This window comes from Pholis gunnellus (genome assembly GCF_910591455.1).
Source record: "Pholis gunnellus genome assembly, chromosome: 5".
NCBI lineage: Eukaryota > Metazoa > Chordata > Actinopteri > Perciformes > Pholidae > Pholis > Pholis gunnellus.
This window is the reverse complement of record NC_136531.1, coordinates 5,728,648-5,751,527: the sequence shown is the minus strand read 5'-3', so window position 1 is coordinate 5,751,527 and position 22,880 is coordinate 5,728,648. Positions and strand designations below refer to the sequence as shown.

Sequence of the window (22,880 nt, the reverse complement as noted above, 5' to 3'; positions counted from 1 at the left end):
TTTCAAATGTAAGAACATGAAAAAGACTGAAGTGCTCTATGGAAGGCACAGACACATTTCATTGTGTTTACACACCAACAGCAGCACCCAATCTAAGACAAACATTGTGCTTTTCACTTCTTGCAATTGGGACATTATTGTGCAGACTTTGAGTCACAGAAGGAATTAATGCATATAAGACTGCATATTTATGTGCATTTGAGAGTGTAGTAACTAGTCCTAACCCGCTGCAAGGATCATTCTCTCCAAGAAGCCTCGTTACCTCCTTCAGTATAATCAAAAACCTTCAGGAGTGGATTACAGTCTTTAAGGGAAACCTTTGACTACTTCCTGTAGATGCATCCGCCTATACAAAGGAAATCTGAGGTGCAGCTAGTAGCACACAGGCAAAGAACATGTTAGATCTGCCAGCCACATCGCATTTTATTTCTTTACACCCTCAACACACTTTTGCACTCAACGTTTCCATGGTTACTATGATTTTTTTTTAAGCATTCAGGGACAAAGACGGCCTTTATTTACAGCAGAAACATGTAAGTCTAACATCCATTTATCTGATGTGTGTTTGTGCTTGATATAGTTTGAAAAAAAGAGCAGGAGATGAAAGCAGCGCAATAAGAGCCAGCAGGACATTTAACAGGAGAAGGCTAGATATTATGAGTTACAGCATTCTATATGTTCGCTTACACCAGTAGTTACCACGGATAGGCACACGACTAATAACAGCAATCGTCCGGACGTCTGTCGTGTACGGCTTGTGTTAATGTGACTGGAAGTGAAAGAAATAATCACACTGTTATTCGTTCATTAAAACGACAAGTCATCGTACATCCAAAACTCCAGTATAAAGATATGGGTTGAGAAAGGAAAATAAAAAAACACCTGCAGTGCTTTGGTGCCAGGACTTCCAGTTTATCAGCTTCAATTTCCACCACACATCCATCCAGACAAATTCACAATTACACACACATTCATATGCAGAAAAACCCAGCTACCTACAGTATTTATGAATAGTTTGAAGCGTCGTGTCAGATAGTGGAGAAGTCCGGCTGTGCTCTGTCTCAGTATTCCCAGCGGGTGGCGCTGTCCAGCGAGTCGACGCTGGCCTTCAGCCCTCCAGCATGGTCCCCTTTGAGGTACTTCCCCCCCAGAGCGCGGATGGCCATCTTGTTGAGGTCACAGAACTCAAACAGGAACTGGACAGGTGTAGCGCTGCTGCACCCCACCGCCGTGTCGTCTCCAACACACCAATACTTCCCCTGGGAGTCTGGACAAACAGCACACACACACACTTAAGTATAATAAAGATGACTACGGGTTCACATGTAAATCATTTGATGAAGTTAAGTGGTAAGAAAGACGCATTGACCGGCAGCAATGCATGCTGATGAACACGCTGAACGCAGAAGTTAGTTCGCTCCACTTTTTGGTTGGATTGTTTAAAAAAAACAACATACTGTATATTACATACATTTTCCACATAGTGTTTTAATTTAAAGCTGCACTAATCCATATTTTATATAAGCAATTGAGCAAATTGCTACGTGTGGTAAAGCGTTGCTGGTATTGACAAAACCTACAAAGAATAACACCCGCTCAGCTCTATGGAGTATTTTAGCATCTTTCAGCTCATTGTTTTGGTTTTACAGCTTGTGACTTTTATTTTTTGGTTCCGTCTCGCAGCTCTGTTGGCATTGTTTCCAGATGCAGCGGCGCAAAACCCGCCGCACCAATAGACAGCAGCAAATAGCGACTAGCTGGTAAATATAGTGGAGTCTTTAGCCGCTAAAGAGCCAGATATGTGAGCAATACATTTTCCTGGTTGCCAAAAACATGACTTCTAATGAATGCCAAAAAAAGTTGTATAATCACAATGTCACTCGTCATTTTGAACATTTTTGACTTGTGCTAGTAACAAAAAAGACAAACTGTTCCCACTTTTCTACAATCAAAAACCTCTGCCATCAGGATGCTAAAACATGCCATATTCCCGTTTTTTCCACTCTTTGGGCTTTAATTTAACCAGCGTTGCCATGTTGTGGAAAACGGCCAGCAGAAATGGGATATCAACTCTGTAAACTGCCCACCTTTAAGGGAGTAAGCTCCGTTGTGGAACTCCAGCTGGAAAACATCGTACGATGCTCGGTTGGAGTCCAGAGTCGCCATTCCTGCTTTACGAGCCCCGATGAAACCGTGCTCCCCACGAAGCACGATGATCGGACGGTTGATCAGCTTCATCAGGAACTGTTCCGCCTCCCCTGAAGAGACAAGCTGATCAGGGTTGCATCCAACAGAAATAGGTTTCGCAAAAAGCACCTCGAAGGAAAGATAATCATGCCCATCGGCGTAAAATGTTTTACTAAAATAATCTAAACGTGAAGGTGCTTTTGGTAAACAGGATTTGTTATTTCTCCTTTTTAGCGATGGAAAGAGTACGAAGTACTAAGATATCCTAGATGAGAAGTACTGAGCCTTGACTTAAAAACATTATGTTTTCCTCAAAAAGTACATCTAGGCTACATGACATCATTTCAGAAACGCCACTGACCTGCGCCGTCGACAGTAGCAGCTAGATGTCCGTTCCTCTTAGCGATCACATATTTGTTGTTGGCTGCGCGCACACACACACGACCGTCACGCCACTCCAGTTCAAAGTAGCTGTTAGCCGACCTGTGACGCACACGTTAACAAACTCAATGATTCAGACTGTGTGTGTTCACTGCGTGTGAACCCAAGTGTGTGATAGTCATCAGGATGCACTGTGTGTGTGTGTGTGTGTGTGTGTGGTTACTTGGTGGAGGCAGTGCACTGCAGTCCTCCACTTGCTGTCAGAGTCCAGTATTTCCCAGAAGCGGTTCTGAAGGCACACTTCCTGTCCTCACGACTCATCTCCAACTGGAAGACTTCCTGGTCCCCTTCCTCGTCCTGATTGGCTGACAGGTCCATGCCTAGGAAAGTCGGGCAGTCTGTTGTCAGATTGCATTCATCTCTGGAGGTTTGTCTGAAACTCTCCTTCCCTCTAATTTGTGAAGTTCCCCAGATAGGTTCTTAAAGGGACAGGACACCCTGAACTCTCTGGCCAAAAATCGATTCTCACTGTGGGAAACTTTGAAACATTTTAGATCTGGACTCATGAGGATATAAATCACACGATGGAGGTCTACAAATGAACTGTGGTGTGTTTAGTCTGCCGCAAATTCCACTGAAGAAGAAGAAGGAGAAGGAGAAGAACTGTCTGCCCAGCTGTCAAAGGTGTGGCCACACAGATAAATATAAGTTTTTCCAAATAAAAACCCAACAAAAAAAGAGTTGCAGTTATCAAATAAAATCTGCCAAACATGTCTGGTGACTGCATTCTGATCCAATGAGGATACTGTGGACAAACATCTCTGCTTCTCCAATGGTGAATATATAAACTGTAGACTTGAGAGTCAAAAACACACAAACTGACGTTTCTCCCTAAAGACTTTGAAGCAAAACCGTTCAAGTCTCAAGTGTTGGCCTGGTAAAATGCAGAAGGTAACAAAAAAAAAAACTGGCACGCCTTGCACTTTAAATACGTAGTAGGCCTATGCATTAAACACGAGTGCTCATGCATAACTAGACTAGGTCTCAGTTATGTAAGAACACTAGTTGTGTAAACACAACACTTGCATATCACCACCTTACATTCTGACATGGTGGACACGTTAGCTGCGTGTATACACAGAAACATTAGCGGCCCTTTGCAGTCGCGTTTCTGATCAACTGATGAATCTAAGTCCAATATTCACTCACTTAAAGCTCTGATTTGGTCTACACCAACTCCCGAGTGAAGTATTTGTCTCTTTAGCTGCTCATCAGAGCTCTCACATTGAAAACCGCCGCATCCGAAGACAATGCTTCTGGAAAACGTTGGGATTGGACCAAAACAACGAGCCGCAGGACGCTAAAACACTTCGTGGGTTCGTCACTACGAGCGACACCTTTTGCACAGCAGGTTGTCATTTGACCCACTGAAGCGAAAAGCTGTGTCGGCGCAAGCCACCGGTTAATAACGGGCCCTTTACCCGACACAAAGACCTCCGGCTTTAACAAAGTGTCTGTGCCCACACTGAATCTACCGGAGTTATTAGGCTACAAATTCAGAAGCACAGGTGGTCCTTTATTTTGTAATGTCCACAAGTCACAAGTCACTGCCCTACACTGACCTCATTCAAACATGATCATCTTTCTTTTTCAAGCCATCTCTCCTGGAATGCACACACACACACACACACACGCACATTGACTGCATGGTTATAAACGGCTGTCAATGATCAGTCCCATGTGCATGGCAGCCCAGAGTGAGACTGAGTGGCGACAAGACAAAGAGGTTGCACAAAGATCCACATCCAGGACCATCTGAGGCACACCTCCCTCCGTTTCCTCTGCCTCTCCTCCATTTTATCCCGTTTGTCACCTCCACACCATATTTTCTCGGTCTATTCTGAGATAAAGAATGAGGGATAGCAGCAGACTGAAGCTGACCCTGAACCAGCGGCCACAATGCAGGGGTAGAATTACTGCAGAAAAATGTTAAGCTATAGGCAGAGGCTGGCCAAAAAGGAGGGATGGGGAGAGGAGGGAGGGGGTGAGGGGGAGAAAGTGAGAGCATGATAATGAAAAACACATGGTGGGAGAGAAATGTAGCAGCAGGAGTCTCTAATTAGACCCGTCTCTCTCTCTCTGTCACAGACACGCATTAAAATCATGCAACAGCTGCATCAGTTGTGTGCCCGGTTATGTGGTGAGTCTATCTGCGAGGTGAAATGGGATTTATCTCTCTATCTGGCTCTGAATGACCGCAGAGCCTCACCTTGCCTCGTGGAGACGTTTCTCTCGTTGCCTGCAGTCAGCACGACCTGCGCGTGGCTGCGCTCCAGGCCAAACAGTTCATCCTTCCCCAGCCGAGTGCTTTTCCCAGACTTCATTGTGCCGGTTGGGCCCGAAGGCGCCAGGTAGCGGCCGTTGCAGTCGCGGAATGCCACTTTCCCGGAGCGGAACTCCAGCACATAGCCGGTGTCCTTGTCCGTGTTCGTGGACAGGCTGCCGTCATTGCGGAGGAAGCGGTTGTCGGAGGTCTCGAGGTGGTAGCGCTGGTCACGGTAGACCAGCGTCACGAGCGAGTCCACACCCCAGGGGACATCCCGGTCTATCGACACCTCGTGCCGCTCCCCGCGCGCGCTCAGGTGGGCGAAGCGTTTGCGCGCCAGGCTGTACAAGTTGACCTGCGGGTGCACGGCCAGGTGCACGCTCCACCTCTCCGCCGGCGTGGCAGCCTGCGCGAAGCAGGTGATCCGGTCCTCGCTGCCGCAGAGGTACCGGCCGTAGGGCTCGGACTGCAGGGACCACCGCCCGTCCTCGTGCGCGGTGACCACGAAGCGGCAGTCTTTGCCGTCGCGCGTCTCGCTGTCCGCGGTCACGTTGCCGTCTTTGTCCGTGGCGAGGTAGCGGCCCAGGTGGGAGCGGAGGAACACGGCGCTGCCGTCCTCCCCGGTCTGCTCCAGGGTCCAGGTCTGCTTCTTCTTCAGGCTACTGGCCGAGGCGTTGATTTTAAAGCCGAAGGTCTCGGCCGTCAGATACTTGCCCTCGCTGTTGATGAGTCCCAGAGGGATCTGCAGAAGGTCCCCGTCGGCGCCGTTTGCGGACATGTTTGCCGTGAGTCAAGAAGAGAGAGAGGCGACGAGATGTTCGTCTTTAGAGAGACGGAGAGGGAGAGAGCGAGAGAGAGAGAGAGAGCGAGGGGGAGAATGTGGGGGCGTCTGAGGGAGGGACAGAGAGAGAAAGAGAGAGAGAGATGCTCTCTGCTGACTGATGATGATGATGATGAGTCTCCACTGACTGCAAATCCAGACTGCCTCACTGTTTCAAGACTGGGAGCTTTTTTTCTTTTCTTTTCCTAACGGCAGCACACGCCCAAGTTACAGGCAGAGGAGCTGGAGGGAGATGTACTGCAATTTTGGAATAAACCAGCCCACCACAGTTCACCTACTACTCCACACAGTGTCATCCAAACTTACTAATCCGTGTCCTCCCCCCTTACTTTCCCTCACTCTAATTGAGATGTGCTCATCCTCAGTTCCACATGGATAGAGCCATTCACCCACTGACAGAACAGTGTTTGTCTTCTTCAGGGCTGCATATGTGTGTGTGTGTGTGTGTGCGTGCTCGGTTATGATGACACTGAGGTGTAATGTTTATTAGAACGAGATGATCTTTATCTGATCAAAGGTAGGTCTGTTCACGAAGTATTCAGATCATTTACGTAACACACACACACACACACACATATACCACACTATAAAAATACTTTGTTACAACCACAAGTCCCGCATTCAAAGTCCCACCTCAGTAAAGGTCCAGAGGTATTATTAGCTAAATGTAGCCTACTTAATGAGCATCAAAAGTAAACGTTCTGGTTCTATAGCAGCAGCTCCTGACAGTATTAGATGTAATACTGATAAGTCACTGTGTAAACAGCATTTTACTGTTATGGTTGTTGAGTTAAAGCTAGTTTTATTTAGTCCAGTAGGATCTCAATCTGGGGTTTGGGCCCCTCCAAAGGGTCACCAGATAAATTGGATGGGTCATGAGCAGGGAGAAGTTCTGTTACACACATTTTACTTGTGAAATGTAGAATCATTTTACTTCTGGGAACCACTGGTTTAATCTTTAAAGGTGCTAAAATTCCAAATTCCGAGCAAATCTGTGATGGAGGGACTGCCTCCACACGGCTCTCAACATGGCGACGGCTGAGCCGGTGGCTTGCAGCTAACGGTGCTAACAGCGCACAGTTGAAACAATGGGAGCAGTGCTGACAGAGCCAACAGTGTTTACCTGAGGGGGGACAGCGTTATCAGCTGTGACCGCCGTATGAGCGCATAGTGCAGGGTGACGGTTAGCTAATCGATGGGGCACAAACAAGAGAAGCTCAGATTACAACACACACACATGGGGGAGAGTGACTTCATTCTCTGCTCAGGTAGACATCAGTCCACTTTATCTTTACATAGCAACTAGTTGTTTGCTGCTATTTTAATGCTCGGAATTTAGCAATGTATTTGATAAACCTCTCTGTTATTTATGTACAATTTTCATCAAAGTACCAAGTAACCAAAGCTGTCAGATGAATGTAGTGTAGAAAAAGTACAATAATTCCCACAGTTATGTAGTGAAGTAAAAGTATAAAGTAGTATAAAATGGAAATACTAAAGTAAAGTACAAGTTGTTCAAATTTCTACTAAAGCACACTAGCCTACTGGAGTAAATACTTTCCACCACTGCTTTTACTTCTGTGTACTTTTGCTCTGCGGCTGTTTTTTTTCTGGTTTGAATAGATTAGCTACACACAAACTATAATTCAGCATTAAAAGCCCTATGTAAATGTTCCACTTGGAAGGACTGTGTTGAATGAGTATCTGCAGCCGTGCAGGTGGTGAAAAAAAATATTGTGCTTTGGAGGACGCACATGGAAATCAGACGTCCACGACATAATTATAAATCAGGGTTAAAGAGCCTCAGTTGTTTCCTGACCTCGCTCCACCCGCGTCCGTCCGCTGGTCGGCTCAGCCCCGCCTGTCTCTTCCGTCCTCCTCCCCTGGGCTCTGTCATCACTCCTGTCTGCACATCCGCCTTTATTTATACTGGAGAGACTGTTACCGTGTGCGTGCTTATCGTTTCCCCTCACACCTCATACAATAATATCAGCAGGGCGACGCAAAAGCCCCACGAGAAGCCGTGTTATCCTGTTCAGCCATTTTGTTTGTCTCTTCTTATTTTAACCATGTATCTGATTATGTCGGCTGTGTTGGCCGTGTAATTAAATATCTGGTTCGAGTGTTTCAGACAGCGGCCTTTTAAAAAGTAATCTGCGTCAGTGGAATGATGTAAGTGGACTGCTGTGTCCTGTAGTGTCCATCCTACTCACCTATAAGTTACCGTCTGTTTTCTTTAGCGGACCAGTGCAACTAAAATAACTCACTTATACTGCTGAGTGTACTTTGCAAAAGCATGACACGCTTTTCTGGTTTTCCGTGAGTGGAAGTGCCACTCTAAATGTGAAGAACCGGAAGGTTCGAGAGTAGGTCACAGCATGCACATTTGCATAAATCTGCATGTTTACATATCGATATTTATGCTATTTTCTGTCCTGCAAAGCCCATGGAACATGTGGAGTGTGTGCATGTTCTTGTGTCAATCAACTGAAAATGAATCATTGTTTGAATCCCAAATATTAGCTTATTACATGTTGAGGTTTTGCTTTCAAATCAGTGTTAATTGAATACTTTTGTGTTTTTTATATATTAATATTCATTTCTCAGTTTTTTCTCTTGCTGCATGTTGTAAAATATTAGTAAGTATTAAAAGCTGACCAGTCAAAGTAACGTAAATGTTTTTTTACTGACTTTTGTCTTAATGAATCAATGTTTGGATAAATGATCATCTGCGGAAGAAGAACTGCGTGATACTTACTAAACATGTGATGTGATGGGAGGGAGGTGCCACTGGAGAAAACATGCAGGAATCAGTCTAAGAGAGCGAAGGGGTGAGAGTGGAACTGACCGTGTGAACTCGACTGGGGTCTGGGAGCAGGACTCGGCCTCCGCTTGGAGAACCGGTAGGTGGACACGAGATGAGGACCCGGCTGGGACCGGTCCGGGCCTTTGAGGGACAGTTGGAAAAAGCATGGCCTTGGTTCAGTTTAGAACACATCGCCCCCGTCTGGGCATTCAGAGAACAACAACAAGGACATTGATCTGCATGAGTTCAGGTAGTGGGCAATGGAGAGACCAGCAACAACAGTAGAAAAGAGGCTTGAGGTTGTTTCTGCAGAAACGGTCAGAAACACAAGTATATACCTACTTTGGAATTGTCTTTAAAAACATCTAATATTGAACATTTTTGTGCTATTTGATTCTATAACAGCATTCTTCTAAATTAAAGAAACATTGTGTTTAAATGACCAAAATCATTACTTTGGCTATGATTAATCTTACAGATCCATTTATTAAATCCCTGCTGGTGGGGCCTTCCAGGTAACATGCATTGCAGTTTGATGCTCAGACATGCAAGATTGTAAACGCATCACAAACATACTTTATATACTGTACACACACACACACACACACACACACACACACACACACACACAACAACAACGCGCGTTGATTGGCGTGTTGTTTGCTCACACACACAGCTGATGTGGTGACCGTTCTTCAGTATGTGTGGACTCGTGTTCAGTGTTACATTCTCATCGTCTCTGCAGAGATGATCTCTCTGGAAACCGTGTTTGTTGACTCACAGACTCAGGAGGTAGTCTTGTCGACTCTCCTGGGCTCCCCAAAAATATTTTTGTTGAACCAGTTTAACTCTTTTAAAACAGACAACTGTATGTCTTAGATTAGATCTGCAATGGGTCTGTTGGCCCTGAGCAAAAGTATGCATGGTCTGCCTGGCTGTGTGGCTCTGGGGGTCCACCACCTGTACAAACAGTGTGTACGAGAATATGATACAATAACAAGAGGCCAGTGTGTTCTCCGCAGAAAGAAGAGGAGAGTGTGAAGAACAGTGCAAAAGGAGGAAATGGACGTTTGTGGAAGAAATTCACGCTAATCATCCACATATAATGTACATTCCCAATGCATTCAGCAATGCGGACATACCTGAATTATCTCCTGTTTCTACATTTAAAGGAAGCTCCTATTTATGCCAGGCTGGTCTACTGTATAGGTCAAGAGATGGCAGCATCCGTGTTAACTTCTTTTTTCTCATTAGTTGTATTACGGTGCGGTTTCCTATCTGGGGACCAAGAGAAGGATGGAATGATGGAGAAACGAAGAAAGTGAACAACAAGGAAAGCAAGTTCCATGCCCTAGTTTTGCTGATACAATACATTTATTATAACTATCACAATATGTTAAATCAGATCAAGCGTTTTGTGTATATTTCAGAATATATTTAGATGTACAAAAATAAGAAACAAGGGAAAAAAGATAACATTTTTAAAGCTACTGTGAGGATATTGTCTTTGATTTTGTGAAGACGTTGTCAACTATATATAAAATAACATATACATATTTTTATATATGTTTTTAATGTGCAATCATTTTCTGTGTATGTAAAATGTTATGTACTGTACAACCTGGGAGTCCCATGTTTAGTTGCTGTGGTCGGGATTTTCCAAGCAGTACAGGGAACACCGGATCAGTCTGAAAAGTCTCCTTCTCTCCTGTTACTGGAGGAAATCACTTTAAGTCCCACCTTTATGAACCTCTTCACCAATGTGCAACGTGAGGAAATGAGTCAGAAGCAAGGAGGGAGAGGAACACTATTGACATCCAGCCCTGGGCTGTGGTTTCAGTTATTAACTCCATCAAGCTACACAAAGCTCAAAATGTACAACTAGTTTCAAATTTCAAAATAAGCATTTTATTAAAAAACGTGTTGCCATTTTCTTAAGAATATTACAATTATGTGCCCTGTCTAAAAATATACGTGATCCGAAATATATCGTTTATTATAAATATTTCGTGCTAAACCTAATTTCTTTAGTGTGCCATTTTTTAAAATCCCGTTATACTTTTGTTTTGAAGGCCGAGTCGCGTAGTTTCCGGTACACATCTGACTTTTTCTAGCTCGTTTGACGCAGCTCATAACCAGCTGCCTGGTTGCTAGACGACTCAATCCGCAACACCGATGTGCAAACAGTGACCCCCCGCAAGGGAAGAAAACTACGTTTTAACGGATTTCAGGAAGATACGGTCAACAAGTGTCCATCACCGCATCAACGGGTCGTCACGCGCAGAGTCCGCGGCGTTAACGTGGGACGAACATCCGTGTTGTGGTTCAGCTAACGTCTCTTTTGTTGCCCCGTGTTTTTTTTTTACTACTAACGTTAGCGAGAGAGAGGCAACCTGAAAGAAATGAGAGGATTAACGTAACGGAGAAAGTTTAGCTTCCCAGCTATGTTCAGTGCCACCGCTAAGATGTCTCTGGAGGCGAGTGATGTTCAGACTGATGAAGACTACGAGGAGCTGGTGAGTCCTCTGTAGTTGTGCCATTTACGACACTTGTGTCTTGAGCCTGAAACACAAACACAACACAACAGTTTATGGCAGTTGTTGCCCACACTTTTGGGCTTGTGACTCCTTAAATTGAAGTGATGTCGACTTGTAATGCCTCTGTGTTGAGAGTGTTTCAACCAATCCCTTTAGAGGTGAAAGTATTCAGTATTTCACAAGAAAATAGTAAATAAAATATAATATTTATTTATGTTTTATTTATGTTTTGTCCCTATAATCATAACTCCAAGCACCCAGGTTTAAGAAGCACTGGTGTATGAGAGTAAATGTGACCCACAAACTAAACAGATGTTGAACATTATAAGCAGAAACTATTATTATGGATTGATGTTTCCTCTCTCCTCTCCCTCTGCCTCACTCCTGTGTCCAACCTAGGGCGAGGATAGCTTCTCTTTCTCTGCCGATATTTTGGAAAAGGTAAACAAATGAACTTTTTATTGTCATGAATTTAATCAGCGTTTGATTGACGTGCTTTAACACCTTGTTTTTGTTTATTAACAGATAAAAAGAAGGAAGAGATCCTCCAGCAAGCCTCCTCCGTCTCCAAGTAAGAACCCGCTCAGCTGCTCTGTGGCGACAGTTGGATACCGTCACAAACCCCGCTTTCCAACTTCCATGATTGTTTATGTGCAGCGTGTGTATGTGTAGGGTCTCCGTACCTCTCCAGTATGAGTGTGAACCCCAGGAGAGCAGCGGTGGCGGCCTGGAGACTGCCGAGGGCCTCCCTTGGGGACACCAGAGGGGACACTCTTGGGGGGAGTGGCTCAGCTCGCCTCACATCCCTCAGCAACGGCCACGGTAGTTACCACACAAACACACACATGCGCACACACACAAGTAAACTCTGCACACAGTGTCTCTCCTCAGGAGGGACGGTGGGGCTCACATGGAAAGAGAGATGGGTAGAGGGAGAAGGGAGAGACTCAAGTTAGTTCAGCTGGTTTGCTGACTTTGCTCTGCACTGATGTCGTTGGAAAGCTGATGATAAGCAACCCTGCACGTGTTACAGCAATATTCCATTCGGCAGGATCTTTCCTCATGAAACCAGTGCTATACCGTAGACTGTATAAACTATGGTCGTAGTCGTTGTGATCCTCAAAGTTTGTGACTCCGGCTGTCTCCATCTTGTCGGTGACAACACAGCCTAAAACTCTGGGCTAGTACAAATATGGGCACAGAGTAAATATGTATATTCAGCTTTTGTCGCTTCTGCGTTGGCTTCATTTCTCATCACCGGAGTTCTAAACCTTAAAGGTACAGTGTGTAGCCTTTAGGGAGATCTATCAGGAATGGAATATTAAAATAAGAATGTTTTCTTTGGTGCATAATCTCCTGAACATGAGGATTATTGCGTTTTCGTTACCTTAGAATGAGCCGTTTATATATCTACACAGGGAGCCGGCCTGTCCGCCATGTTTCTACGGTAGCCCAGAATGGACAAACCAAACACTGCCTCTGCGTAGGGCCGGTAGTGTTTTTGTGTCGTCCTCTGACACACTGAGCACACAGGAGAAGTTTCAGTTGGTTGCAGTCTGCAACCTCGCCGCTTGATGCCGCCAAATCCTACACACTGCACCTTTAAATCTGCATACATTTATTTATTTTTTGGCCACTTGGGGGCAGAATAACAACAACATGAGAAACATTGAGTCTAACATTTTTTCAGTGAATTGATTTATTGATTGAAAGTGTCACTATCATTTTGAGGATGTAGTTTGTGGTGCTGCTGAAGATGTGTTTCTGTTATTTAACCTACCCTCACTGATATAAATGGGTTGGACAAAATAATAGAAACATCCCAGTTTGATTATCAGTGTTTTGTTGGATTGCAGATTCTCTATGACGTCTCCCCTTCATCATGTCTGTGCTTTATTGCATTGTCATTTGACCCCTTGTGATATAAAAACAATGGGTTGCTGGAGTTTAAGTGCTCGAACTACAAAGTGTTCTCAGATGGTGTTCGATGCACTGACTCGTCTTGTGAAATACCGTGAACCTCTCTCTGTCTCCCTCTTCTCCAGATGCGTCCCAGACACTGAGGTCAGAGTGTGATGTCACGCCCGAGCTTCTCAAGCAGACCTTGAGCATGAGGAAACACAAACATCTCCTCTCCGGATCCAACGGTGAGACAATGTGGAGGTGGAAGAAAGTAGAGAAAGACAAAAAAAGTCGGGGGGTCAGCGGAGTTGGCCGAGGAGAGGAGACGGCACCAGAACACAGCCTGGGTGGTGAGGGACACCACCAGCTGTTACATGACTGTAAGGTCAGAGTGTGGGTGTTTTTATTAAACCATCTCCACATTTGTCCCTCTGCGCTCGCAGGCTTCACCGTCGGCACAGGTGACTACAGAGAGAAGGAGGACATGTACGATGAGATTATTCGACTCAAGAAGGTAAAGAGTTACAAAATGACAGCTTGCCTGTGAATTAACGTTGCATTCAGGACAAAAAGAAAAATACACCGTTAGAACACGTTGTGCGTCAGCAGCAGCGAGTTGGAGGATTCTTCTTCTTTATAACACGATGTCTGCTGAAGCGGCCTTGAGCAAGGCTCCAGTGTGCTGTTCTGTAACTTGTATTCCTCTGCAGAAGACATTTTTTTTTTTTTATTCCACACAGATTAAAAGTCCATCTAGATTTGACAGCTCAGGATTTTCCATATGCGTATTCCTCTTCTGCCTTCCTCGTTGTGTGATTAATCACTTGTGCTGTTCTCTGCAGAGTCTCCAGGCACAGAAGTCCGACAACCAGCAAATGAAAGCCAAGCTACGCCGCCTGGAGGAAGATAACGCTAAACGAGAGAAACAGATAGAAGAGCTGTTGGATCCCACTAAAGTATGATCTCTAAATTGTTATTATTTTTGTCTTTTGAACAACAAATGCATTTAAAAAAAAACATTGTTTAAACATTTTCCTGTAGGGATCTGAATATACTCGTAGTTTGGTGGATAAGAAGAAAGAAGGCAGTGTGGTGAGTACGTCCAGTCTGTCGATGAGACGATTTGTAGGATTGGCTTCACACAGATTTAGTAAACTTGATTCTATCCATCAAGGTTCTCAATGGGCTGAAGCAGAGAATCCTGAAGCTGGAGCAGCAGTGTAGAGAGAAAGAAAACGCACTGAGGTGAAAACACTCTCCCGCCTCTGCACGAGTTCATTAGTGAAGCCGCATAATATTCAGGTTATCCTCTTTTCTTTGTCTCCAGTAAACTACAAAGCGAGCTGAGGACCACCAACCTGGAGGAGCTGAAGATCACAGTAGAAACCTACTTTGACGAGGTAACATGTCTCCCTCTCCCTCTCCCACCTAAATGTTAAACTTAAAACAATCTGTTGGCATATTATCTGAACACCCGAAACAATCAAAAAACGGAAACCCTTCGCCTAACTAGTAAAGTGTGTGTTTGTGCGATCGTCTTTCAGATCCAGAGGCTGAGGATGCTTCTAGAAGCTGCAGAGAAAAGGTTTGCATCTGCTCATCAAGTTCTGTGCTCTTGTTTATTTGTGCTAGAGGACAAGTCGTGTCATAGAGTTGTAACAACATGCGGTTCTACCCCCCCCCATACGGTGACCCTCAACAAACCTGTTTATACCGCTCTGGATAGAGTTCTGCAGGGATGATGATGTATTTTAGCCACTTGTTAGCAGCCTTTTCTGAGACACAACTGGTAGTCAGAGTCTTTTAATCCTGGATTTAAAGGATGGCCTTACAGATCAGTCAACGTATAGGGTTTAAAAAAGCTGCCATCCCTGCATTGGATCATGAAAACCTCTCCTCTCTCTTTGTTTCTGCAGTAGTCGAGCGGAGAGCAAATGCTCCCAGAGGCAGCAGAAGGTTTTGAGCTCCGCGGTTCATCGTCTGTCAGAGAACCTGAAGCAGCTCCAGCAGGAGAACACGGCGCTCCGAGAGGAGCTCGACACCGGCAGTCCTGCAGGAGGAATCAAAGGTCTTTTCTCACACTCTAAACCACACAGACAGCCTATATAGGGAGGGGCAATATGCATACAATCAGTACATGACTTTGAGGAAACATTCCTGTAAATCAGATGTTGCCATAAAGTAGTCCTGCTCATTGATTGGCATCAATAACCTAATAACTACCTTTCTATAAATCTCTTTTTGTTTGATATATTTATATTGTCTGATAGTATATCAAATCATAATATAATCCCCAAACAATATAGTACCAACTATTGGTCATTTATGTTTTAATTCTGTTTTATTTTGTTTTGTAACCAAATATGCACCAAAATCTTTCCATTTTTGGTTGTTATGTAACGAGACATCAACTATGACATCATGTCTAACTAATGATCAACCATCCTACAAACAAAAGTAGATAAATATCAAGTTAATTAGCATTTTCAAAGTCTTATAACAGTCTTCTAGATCCCACCCCATGTAATATTATACACCTAATTAACAATATATGCAAAACATTTTTTTTATTTTTTATCATAATTCATGCATCTTTCCCTCCTGTAAAATAAGATATGAGTTGTGCTTATGTAATCTAGTATTTCAGCCAATAATATCATGACATCCATCCATCAATCAATCTGCAACCACAGTCCTCTGTAGCTCCATATCAAGCTACTTAACCCGCCATCTTTTTTAGCAACCCAATAAAATGCGATGGATTTGATTTTAAATCCCTCTGGTAACTGAACACCGCTCAGATACTTCATTTCACAGGGGCTGAAGTTTCACTGGGACTTTAATTAATGTGTGTGTGTGTGTCTGTGTGTCGAAGGTTACAGAGAGTGGAGTAAACTGAGACTGTTGAGAAGGCTGTTGGAGGTGGAGAAGGTGAGACAAAGCTCTGACTGAGTTGTCTGTGACTAGTTGTCTGTGACTAGTTGTCTGTGTGAACACGTGGAGTCACCTGTGACACACATAGCTGCTTCATCACAGGCCGCCTCCTCTCTCGTCCTATCAGAGGCTGGAGGACGGCAGAGGACACGCCCAGTCGGCAAAGCACGGCGGCCGATTGGATCGGGAGGCCCAGGCCTCGCCCGCGGAGATTCCTGGGTTTACCATGGCAACAGAGGCAGTGGTCTCCGTGGGAACGATGACGGAGGAAGGGGAGGAGCCTTCTGGTCTGAGAGAGCGCCTCGGCCAATTGGAGAAGGAGAGGGTGGAGCTTCAAGAGAGGCTGTCAAGTAAAGAGTGAGTGAGCAGCAGCCTGAGTTTTTATGTATATTAAATGATATGTAAACATCTTTACAAGCCATAATAATCTTAATCCGTCATAAAAACCAGAGGGAGAACACACCAGCCTACGAGTAGAGTTCATAAAGTGTTTAGTCCTTGAGTCTGTGTTGTGTTTGTGTTTCTCAGTGATGAGCTGAGACACTCGAGGACAGAAAGACAAGAATCGGAGACGGAGACAGAACGATGGAAAGCTGAGCAGACAAATGAGCGGGACAAAGAGAGGCTGCAGCATAAGTATGTGTCGTGACAGTGATATGATTTAAATGAGGCGTCTCAACATGCCATACTCTCGATATCTCCGCTATAGTGAGATTTGTGAGCTGCTGCTTGCTTTTAAAATCAAAAGCCGTCTTTGTATGTGTGGTGGAATTTAAGAGAACTATCACCGACGGCCGATGCCTCTGTCACACAGATGCTTTGGAGTAACTTCAAAAACGTCCCAGCAAACACAGTTGGCATCACTGTAGAGATCCACTGGAGGATTGTCTATATGCAGAGAATATCTAAATATATAACAGCAGTGTGCTCGATGGTCAGATCAATACTATAAAGACATTAAATCATAAAGAGGAGTTGTTTACAGATGCAGCTTACCTACTCTGTTAAATGGATTCACGTTGCATTACATCACTGGTTTGCGTGTCTTTTATGTGTGTGTGTGTGTCTGTTTGTTTTCCAGACAGGAGTTGGATCAGTTGTGGGTGAGGATCCAAACTCTGGAAGACCGAAGTAAACCTGCACAAGCTGATCCCTCCTCTCTCTCTGCCGCACCGCCAGAGGACCACGAGGACCCTCAGGCTGGAGCAGGTCCAGAGGAGGGAGACGAGAGGGACACTCAGGGACGAGAGGAGAAGGAGGGGGGAGGAGAGGAAGAGAAGAAAGAAAGGGAGAAATCAGCGTCGGTTATCCAGACAAACTGGAGGGAGCACAGAAACCGGGTACGCAACACACCACGATTATGTAAAAGAAGTTATATATAAATAAAATCACACTTAATCCCAGATTTCTCTTTTTTTCTTATCTCTCCAACTCTCTGCATTCTATCTTCAGGACATTGTGATGCTGCAGTCAGCGTTGAGAGCTCATCTCCTCAGAGAGTCGCAGCTAAAGGACCTGCTGAAAGAAACACAGAACAAGGTTTCACCTACGCACACACACACACTTCCATACTGTCACTTCCACACGTCTGGCCACTGTAATAACGGAAAACAATAGTTTCAGTGAATTACCAGGATGTAATTCTAGGTTTAGACTCACAATATTGCACGACAGTTTGCACTATAGTCAGCCTTGTTGTGAATTGGTATTAAGTGAAGTAGTCAAGTCCATTTCAGCTCTACAGCTCAATGTCGCAAATCACAAATTAGCCTCTCGGGGCTTTACAGTCTGTACGGCGTACGGCACCCTAAGGAGAGACTTAGACCCTCGATGGAAAAAATGGAAGCAACTTCCTGAAGAGCAATTTAGGAGGGACAGACAATGTTGTGTGCAGAGATTGAGAATAGACCAACATGGTTAAATTACAGTGTGGCCAATCAGGATGACACTTATACATTCTAGTGACGCTTTAATAATGAGGTGATCTGAGCTGTGACGGGAGAGAACCCACTGTCCCTCGTAACAGAGTCAAGTCAAGTGGAGCAGCAGTTGACGCTTCTCGATGTGCGTCACAGGACGCAGTGTCACCGCACTAACTTACTCAAACCCTGAGAGTAAAGAAGGATGAAATGAAGGCTAAATAATAAACGATCATGTGTGCATTTGTCTGAGCCTGGGGCAATACAACTAGATGTCATCACGGACACATCTGTGCTGAAGTAAATCAGAGTTGCAGTTTAATCACATTACCACTAGATGGCTCTGAAAAGCAGCTCTGCCTCTGTCTCCCCCCACTGAACCTCCCTCACCCTTCCTTACTGAACTCCATATTTCTTTCTCTTTTTTTGCTCCCTATCGTCCTCAACTCCTGTTTTCAGGCCTTAGAGGCAACACACCGCCGTGGTGCTGCATCCTCCGCAGACGGAGAGTGTGACGTGGTTGCCTTGATGACGGTACAGTCCGCATTCAGGGGACACCTGGCTCGCTGTAGCCGGGCAACAGAGAGGTGACTCACGTTTTTTAAGAGGAAAAAAATGTGGAGAGAACAGATCCAGTCAAACATGCAGTGCTTTATTTGTGTGTGTGTGTGTGTGTTTAGTTCAGGGTTCTCTGAGCCTTCTCCAATGGGAAACAACGTGCCCACGCTGATGCCACGAAGAGCTCGCTCAACACACACACCCAGCACAACAGGTGAGGTTCACACATACTTCTTTGGGATCAATTCTTTATTCTATGTTTATGAAACAAACGCAGTGGGAAAACAGTAGCTGGAAACAAAGAAGAAGTTTTAATACAGATATAAAAATCCCTTCCCCGCTCCCCCATCGTCCTCATTCTATAAATCTATCTTCACCAAAGCTCGTATTAAACACAGCTTAAAGGAGACGTATGGTGCTCATTTCCAGGTTCATACTTGAACACGTTTACATTTTTTAATACATCTGTATTCACCCTCTGTCATGAAACGCTCTGTTTCGGCGCGTTTCAACGGATTTGCATTGCTCGGCCACAGCTAGGTTCCATGTTTACTTCCTGTCAGCTGATGTGATTTACATACGCTATGAATAAACTACAAATACAAATAATCTGGGACACGCACGGTGTATTGGTTTACATATTGTATAGTGACGTCACAACCGTACTGACATCCCGTGTCTCTATATTGGCCGTGTGTGTTTCTCCAGGGATTGAGCGTTTGAATACTTTCACAGTATTTATATAGCGCTCATACCTGCTTTATAATTAAAAAAAGACTCACTTTTTACAATCCGGGACCTTTAAATCATTTCTTGTTACTTGCCCTAAATATGCAGTACATGACACTTCAAACATGACACTTCAAACACATATTATTACAGTTGCGTTTATAGCACACACAAGCTGCGCTGTGGATAATGCTCCTGTGGTTTTTGTATATGTGTGAGTTTCCCCTTGCCGTCATGATCAACACTTCAGCGTGACTCGTGCGTTGTGTCTTCTTTCTGCCGGATACGTAGAAGTAATTTTACTTAGACGGGAAACGCACCAGCAACACTCAGGCGTGTCAGTCGGGGGTTCAGACGGGATGTTTGTCGGGTTGCGCAGCACCGTGGCGTCTCCCCTGCTCTCAACCTCACAAGTCAAAATGGATCTTGCCGGCACACTGATCTAATTCCCCCGGTGCCTGTCTCCTCTGCGCCAGGCAGAGCTTTCACAGCCTCCCCGTCAAACACTGACACTCAGCAGGCCTGTGGACCAGTGATGTCATTACCTCACATGACCCTGAAAGAAGTTCCCTCTGTTCAAGATCCCTGTCTTAATCTATCGCTGTCGTGATATGAGATCAGATAGGTTGTTTTGGATATTGGAGTATTTCAGAATTGTTGTAAATGTTGATTTATTTATCAAAAATGTCATTGGGTAAATATTGTACCAATAGTCAACCCTACGATATCGCCGCAGTACCGATACGGAAGTAGAAAATATTGTGACAGTTGATTTTCTCCGCATGGACCGGCCCTAACCTGACTGACCTTGTTAGACCTCCACCAGCTTCCCCATCGCTCCCTCCTCCATCTCCCTGACTGTCTTATAGGTCGACATGAGACGGGTGCATCGAGCAGAGCTGCTGTGTCAGCGTTTTTTTTTTACAAGACTGCCGCTGCATTTGATGTTTACTGAGAGGTTTTGGACTGCACCAGTTTTAGCTTGCGCACCTGATCTCATTGCTCAAGGCTTAAGCAGACAGAGGGTCCTCGGTTTTTGTTGCCCTTTTGGTTATGAACATGCAATCTTGCATGTGTCTGAATTGCTTTGTATCTGTTGTTTTGCTGCCATGGTGCCCCCCCCCCCCATAAAGATGGTGGAAAGCAGGGAGAAGAAGAAGACCCCTGGCTTGTCTCTAGCACTCACTCCTCCAGGGTGACACCACCAACAGGTTAGAGGGGACACACACACACACACACACATCATTTTTGTGTTATGACTGTTAAAAGCACACACTATCTTCGGGTCACAGTTTTCTACGTATTGAACCGAAGTTGATTTTTCAGCTTTGTTGTCATGAAAATGTTTGCTGGAGGAAAATCTGCTGAAATGAGAGCCACATCTTTATAAAATCATAAATATTGATGTTGAAAACAACCTATTGATTGCACTTTCTGTCATTTTTTTTTTAGAGCTGATTAGGTTCAAAGCAATGAATTAATCCCAGTTGATTAATTATTCAACTGATATTGATTTGGTCTCCTGCAGACCAAACGGAGCTTCGGTGCACAGCTGAGTCTGGTGGAGCCGTTGATTCCGACGACTCCGACGACATCATCGTATCTCCGTCACGTCCTCTGAGAAGCAGAGAAGTCTTAATCTTATAGACCTTCTGGGTTGTGTGTGTGTGTTTCTGTTTTTGTGTGTGTGTGTGTGTGTGTGTGTGTGTGTGTGTGTGAGGGTGAGGGAGAGAGAGAGAGAGAGAGAGAGAGAGAGTGTGTGCAGGAAGAACTTCTGTCTGTGTTTCTACTCAGAGCCTGTATGTCGGAGACTTGCACAGTCACACAGTACTAAATCCTCATGGTTTGGGTTCTCACTGAACCTGCAAACGATAGCTGGGATATTCCAATATTAGTCAGGACATCATTTTCTCTCCATAGTAATAATAACCAGAGTATTCTGGGAGGTTGGATGCAGGTTTATGACATGACGTTACGAGGCACATAAACGCCTCACTCTGACACTCTGCATATACTTCAGTGCATCCCAGTGTTGAAGTGAGGCAATAGGACATCCTCTTTTAGTGCAGGAGAAAGCACTTGCATAAACATGAAGTGGATATCTCATTTGATTTGAAGATCTTGTGGTTTATCATTTGTGCCGAAGTGCCTAGTACATGGTTATTATAATTCAAATTACGGTAATAAATGCAATAATTTCTCTTAAAATGACCTGACACACCACTTTAGATCTCTCTGGAGTTCACAGGCTTTAAATAATGAACCGATCATATTTTGACTTGCCTGCTTCGTAGACACACAGACGGCGTTGCGCTCATCTATCGTGTGCGCTTCATAAAAGGATGGCTGATTGTGAGGTATGATCGAGGGACGCTTCTCTGAACTGATGCACTATTGAGTCAAACTGTGAATAAATTATAGATCATTCTGCTGCAATACTAAACACACGGTACAGTGGAGGATACACAGGGAGTAATGTGTGTGCTCTATAATAGACAAATGATCCACGGATGAGTGCAGTTCCCCCCACGTGATGTGTGTAACTTAATTTCTGAGACTTTCAATAAAAATCCTGTTTTTATAATGAAACCTCATCTGTGTGTGTTTTTTATCAGAAAGCAGTGGAAATATTAAAGTATACTTACTTTGGCTCTTTACAATTTTGAGGTACTTGTACTGTACTTCAGTATTTCTACTATTATTTTATTTTTTATACATCTACTCCACTGCACTGACATCATTTATTTGACAACTTCAGTTACTAGTTAGTTTTTTAGATTAAGATTCATCATAAAAATCACATGATAGTTGTTTAAAATAACTGCTACGACAGTAAAATGCTGTGTGCACATTAATGCATCAGTATTGAGAGAGCTGACAATGAAAGTACCAATACCAAGCTATAAACATGTATTTAAAGTATCGAAAGTACTCCTTATGCAGCAGAATAGCCCCTGTCAGAGTATGGGATTATTATTACTGATACACTGACGTGTAAGCTGTATTTGACACACTTGTGTTAAACAACATCGCATTTTAACAGGCCATCATGTTTTGTATGTTACATTTTGATCAAAGTAACTACAGCTGCCAGACAATTAGGTAAAAAGTACAATATTTCCCCCAGAAATGTAGTAGAGTAGAAGGATAAAGTAGCAGTAAATGGGAGTACTCAAATATAAGTGCCTCCAACTTGTGCTTGTATGTTAGTCCCAGAGGAGGAGTTTTTTATGCAAAACAAGAATTTCACTTTTGATACTTGTCAGTGCATTTTACTGTGAATAGTTAATCACTTTTGCTAGTAGGATTTGTAAAGCAGGAGTGTTTATTTGAGGGTATTCACATTCATCTTACTGAAATAAAAGGCAGTGGTGGAGGAAGTACTCAAAATATTTTACTTAATCAAACATAAAACAATCTCAATATGTCAAATACTCTGTTACAAGTACAAGTCATACATTCAAAATCTTACTTAAGTATAAATATCAGCATCAAAATACACTTAAACTACCAAAAGTAAAAGTACTCGTTATTCAGAATGACTCATTTCATTATAATATATATATATGTATGTGTGTTATTATCATTGGATGATGATTCATTTGTAAGCATCACAAATGTTGCAGCTGGTAATTGTAAAAAAGTATGTAAATACTCAAGTAATGTAGCCTACAAGTAAATCAAAATTGTACTTAATTAAATGTACTAATGAAGCTCCTGGCTGTAACATGTACTACCGTCGTTTCAACGTTAAGGGGCG

General features: G+C 43.9%; 2 protein-coding genes across 5 annotated transcripts; one reads left to right on the top strand and one right to left on the bottom strand.

Annotated features, from left to right (window-relative positions):
- On the bottom strand, positions 1–5,672 carry LOC306695523 (fascin-like; the record flags this gene model as incomplete). Of its 2 annotated transcripts, XR_013767078.1 has the most annotated exons (6): positions 1–769; positions 1,000–1,267; positions 2,088–2,258; positions 2,549–2,670; positions 2,792–2,948; positions 4,838–5,672. XR_013767078.1 is itself a non-coding variant. In XM_079158782.1 (5 exons), the coding sequence occupies 5 exons, from the start codon at positions 5,670–5,672 to the stop codon at positions 1,062–1,064; spliced, it is 1,491 nt and encodes a 496-aa protein (XP_079014908.1). In that variant the 3' UTR covers positions 1–1,061. The 2 variants fall into 2 exon arrangements, 1 of the variants encoding a protein (XP_079014908.1); XM_079158782.1 differs by having other exon boundaries at positions 1–1,267.
- Positions 5,673–10,670: 4,998 nt separating this feature from the next.
- Positions 10,671–21,698, top strand: iqce (IQ motif containing E). Of its 3 annotated transcripts, XM_079159053.1 has the most exons (22): positions 10,671–11,057; positions 11,478–11,519; positions 11,604–11,649; positions 11,736–11,900; positions 13,124–13,225; positions 13,424–13,494; positions 13,823–13,936; positions 14,022–14,072; positions 14,155–14,225; positions 14,308–14,380; positions 14,525–14,565; positions 14,897–15,048; positions 15,856–15,911; positions 16,042–16,271; positions 16,443–16,550; positions 16,996–17,254; positions 17,367–17,453; positions 18,293–18,420; positions 18,514–18,605; positions 20,254–20,331; positions 20,649–20,776; positions 20,841–21,698. In XM_079159053.1, exons 1-21 carry the CDS (start codon positions 10,986–10,988, stop codon positions 20,765–20,767), a joined length of 2,157 nt encoding a protein of 718 aa, XP_079015179.1. In that variant the 5' UTR covers positions 10,671–10,985; the 3' UTR covers positions 20,768–20,776; positions 20,841–21,698. The 3 variants fall into 3 exon arrangements, with proteins under 3 accessions (XP_079015179.1, XP_079015180.1, XP_079015178.1); XM_079159054.1 differs by having other exon boundaries at positions 11,751–11,900; positions 20,649–21,698; XM_079159052.1 differs by having other exon boundaries at positions 20,649–21,698.
- The last annotated feature ends 1,182 nt before the right edge of the window (positions 21,699–22,880 follow it).

Coding starts and splice junctions, on each gene's coding strand:
- iqce (XM_079159053.1), top strand. CDS start 10,986: ATGTTCAGTGCCACCGCTAAGATGTCTCTGGAGGCGAGTGATGTTCAG. Junction 13,226..13,423: donor TCTCCTCTCCGGATCCAACG/GTGAGACAATGT, acceptor CTGCGCTCGCAG/GCTTCACCGTCGGCACAGGT. Junction 16,551..16,995: donor AAAGAGAGGCTGCAGCATAA/GTATGTGTCGTG, acceptor TTTGTTTTCCAG/ACAGGAGTTGGATCAGTTGT.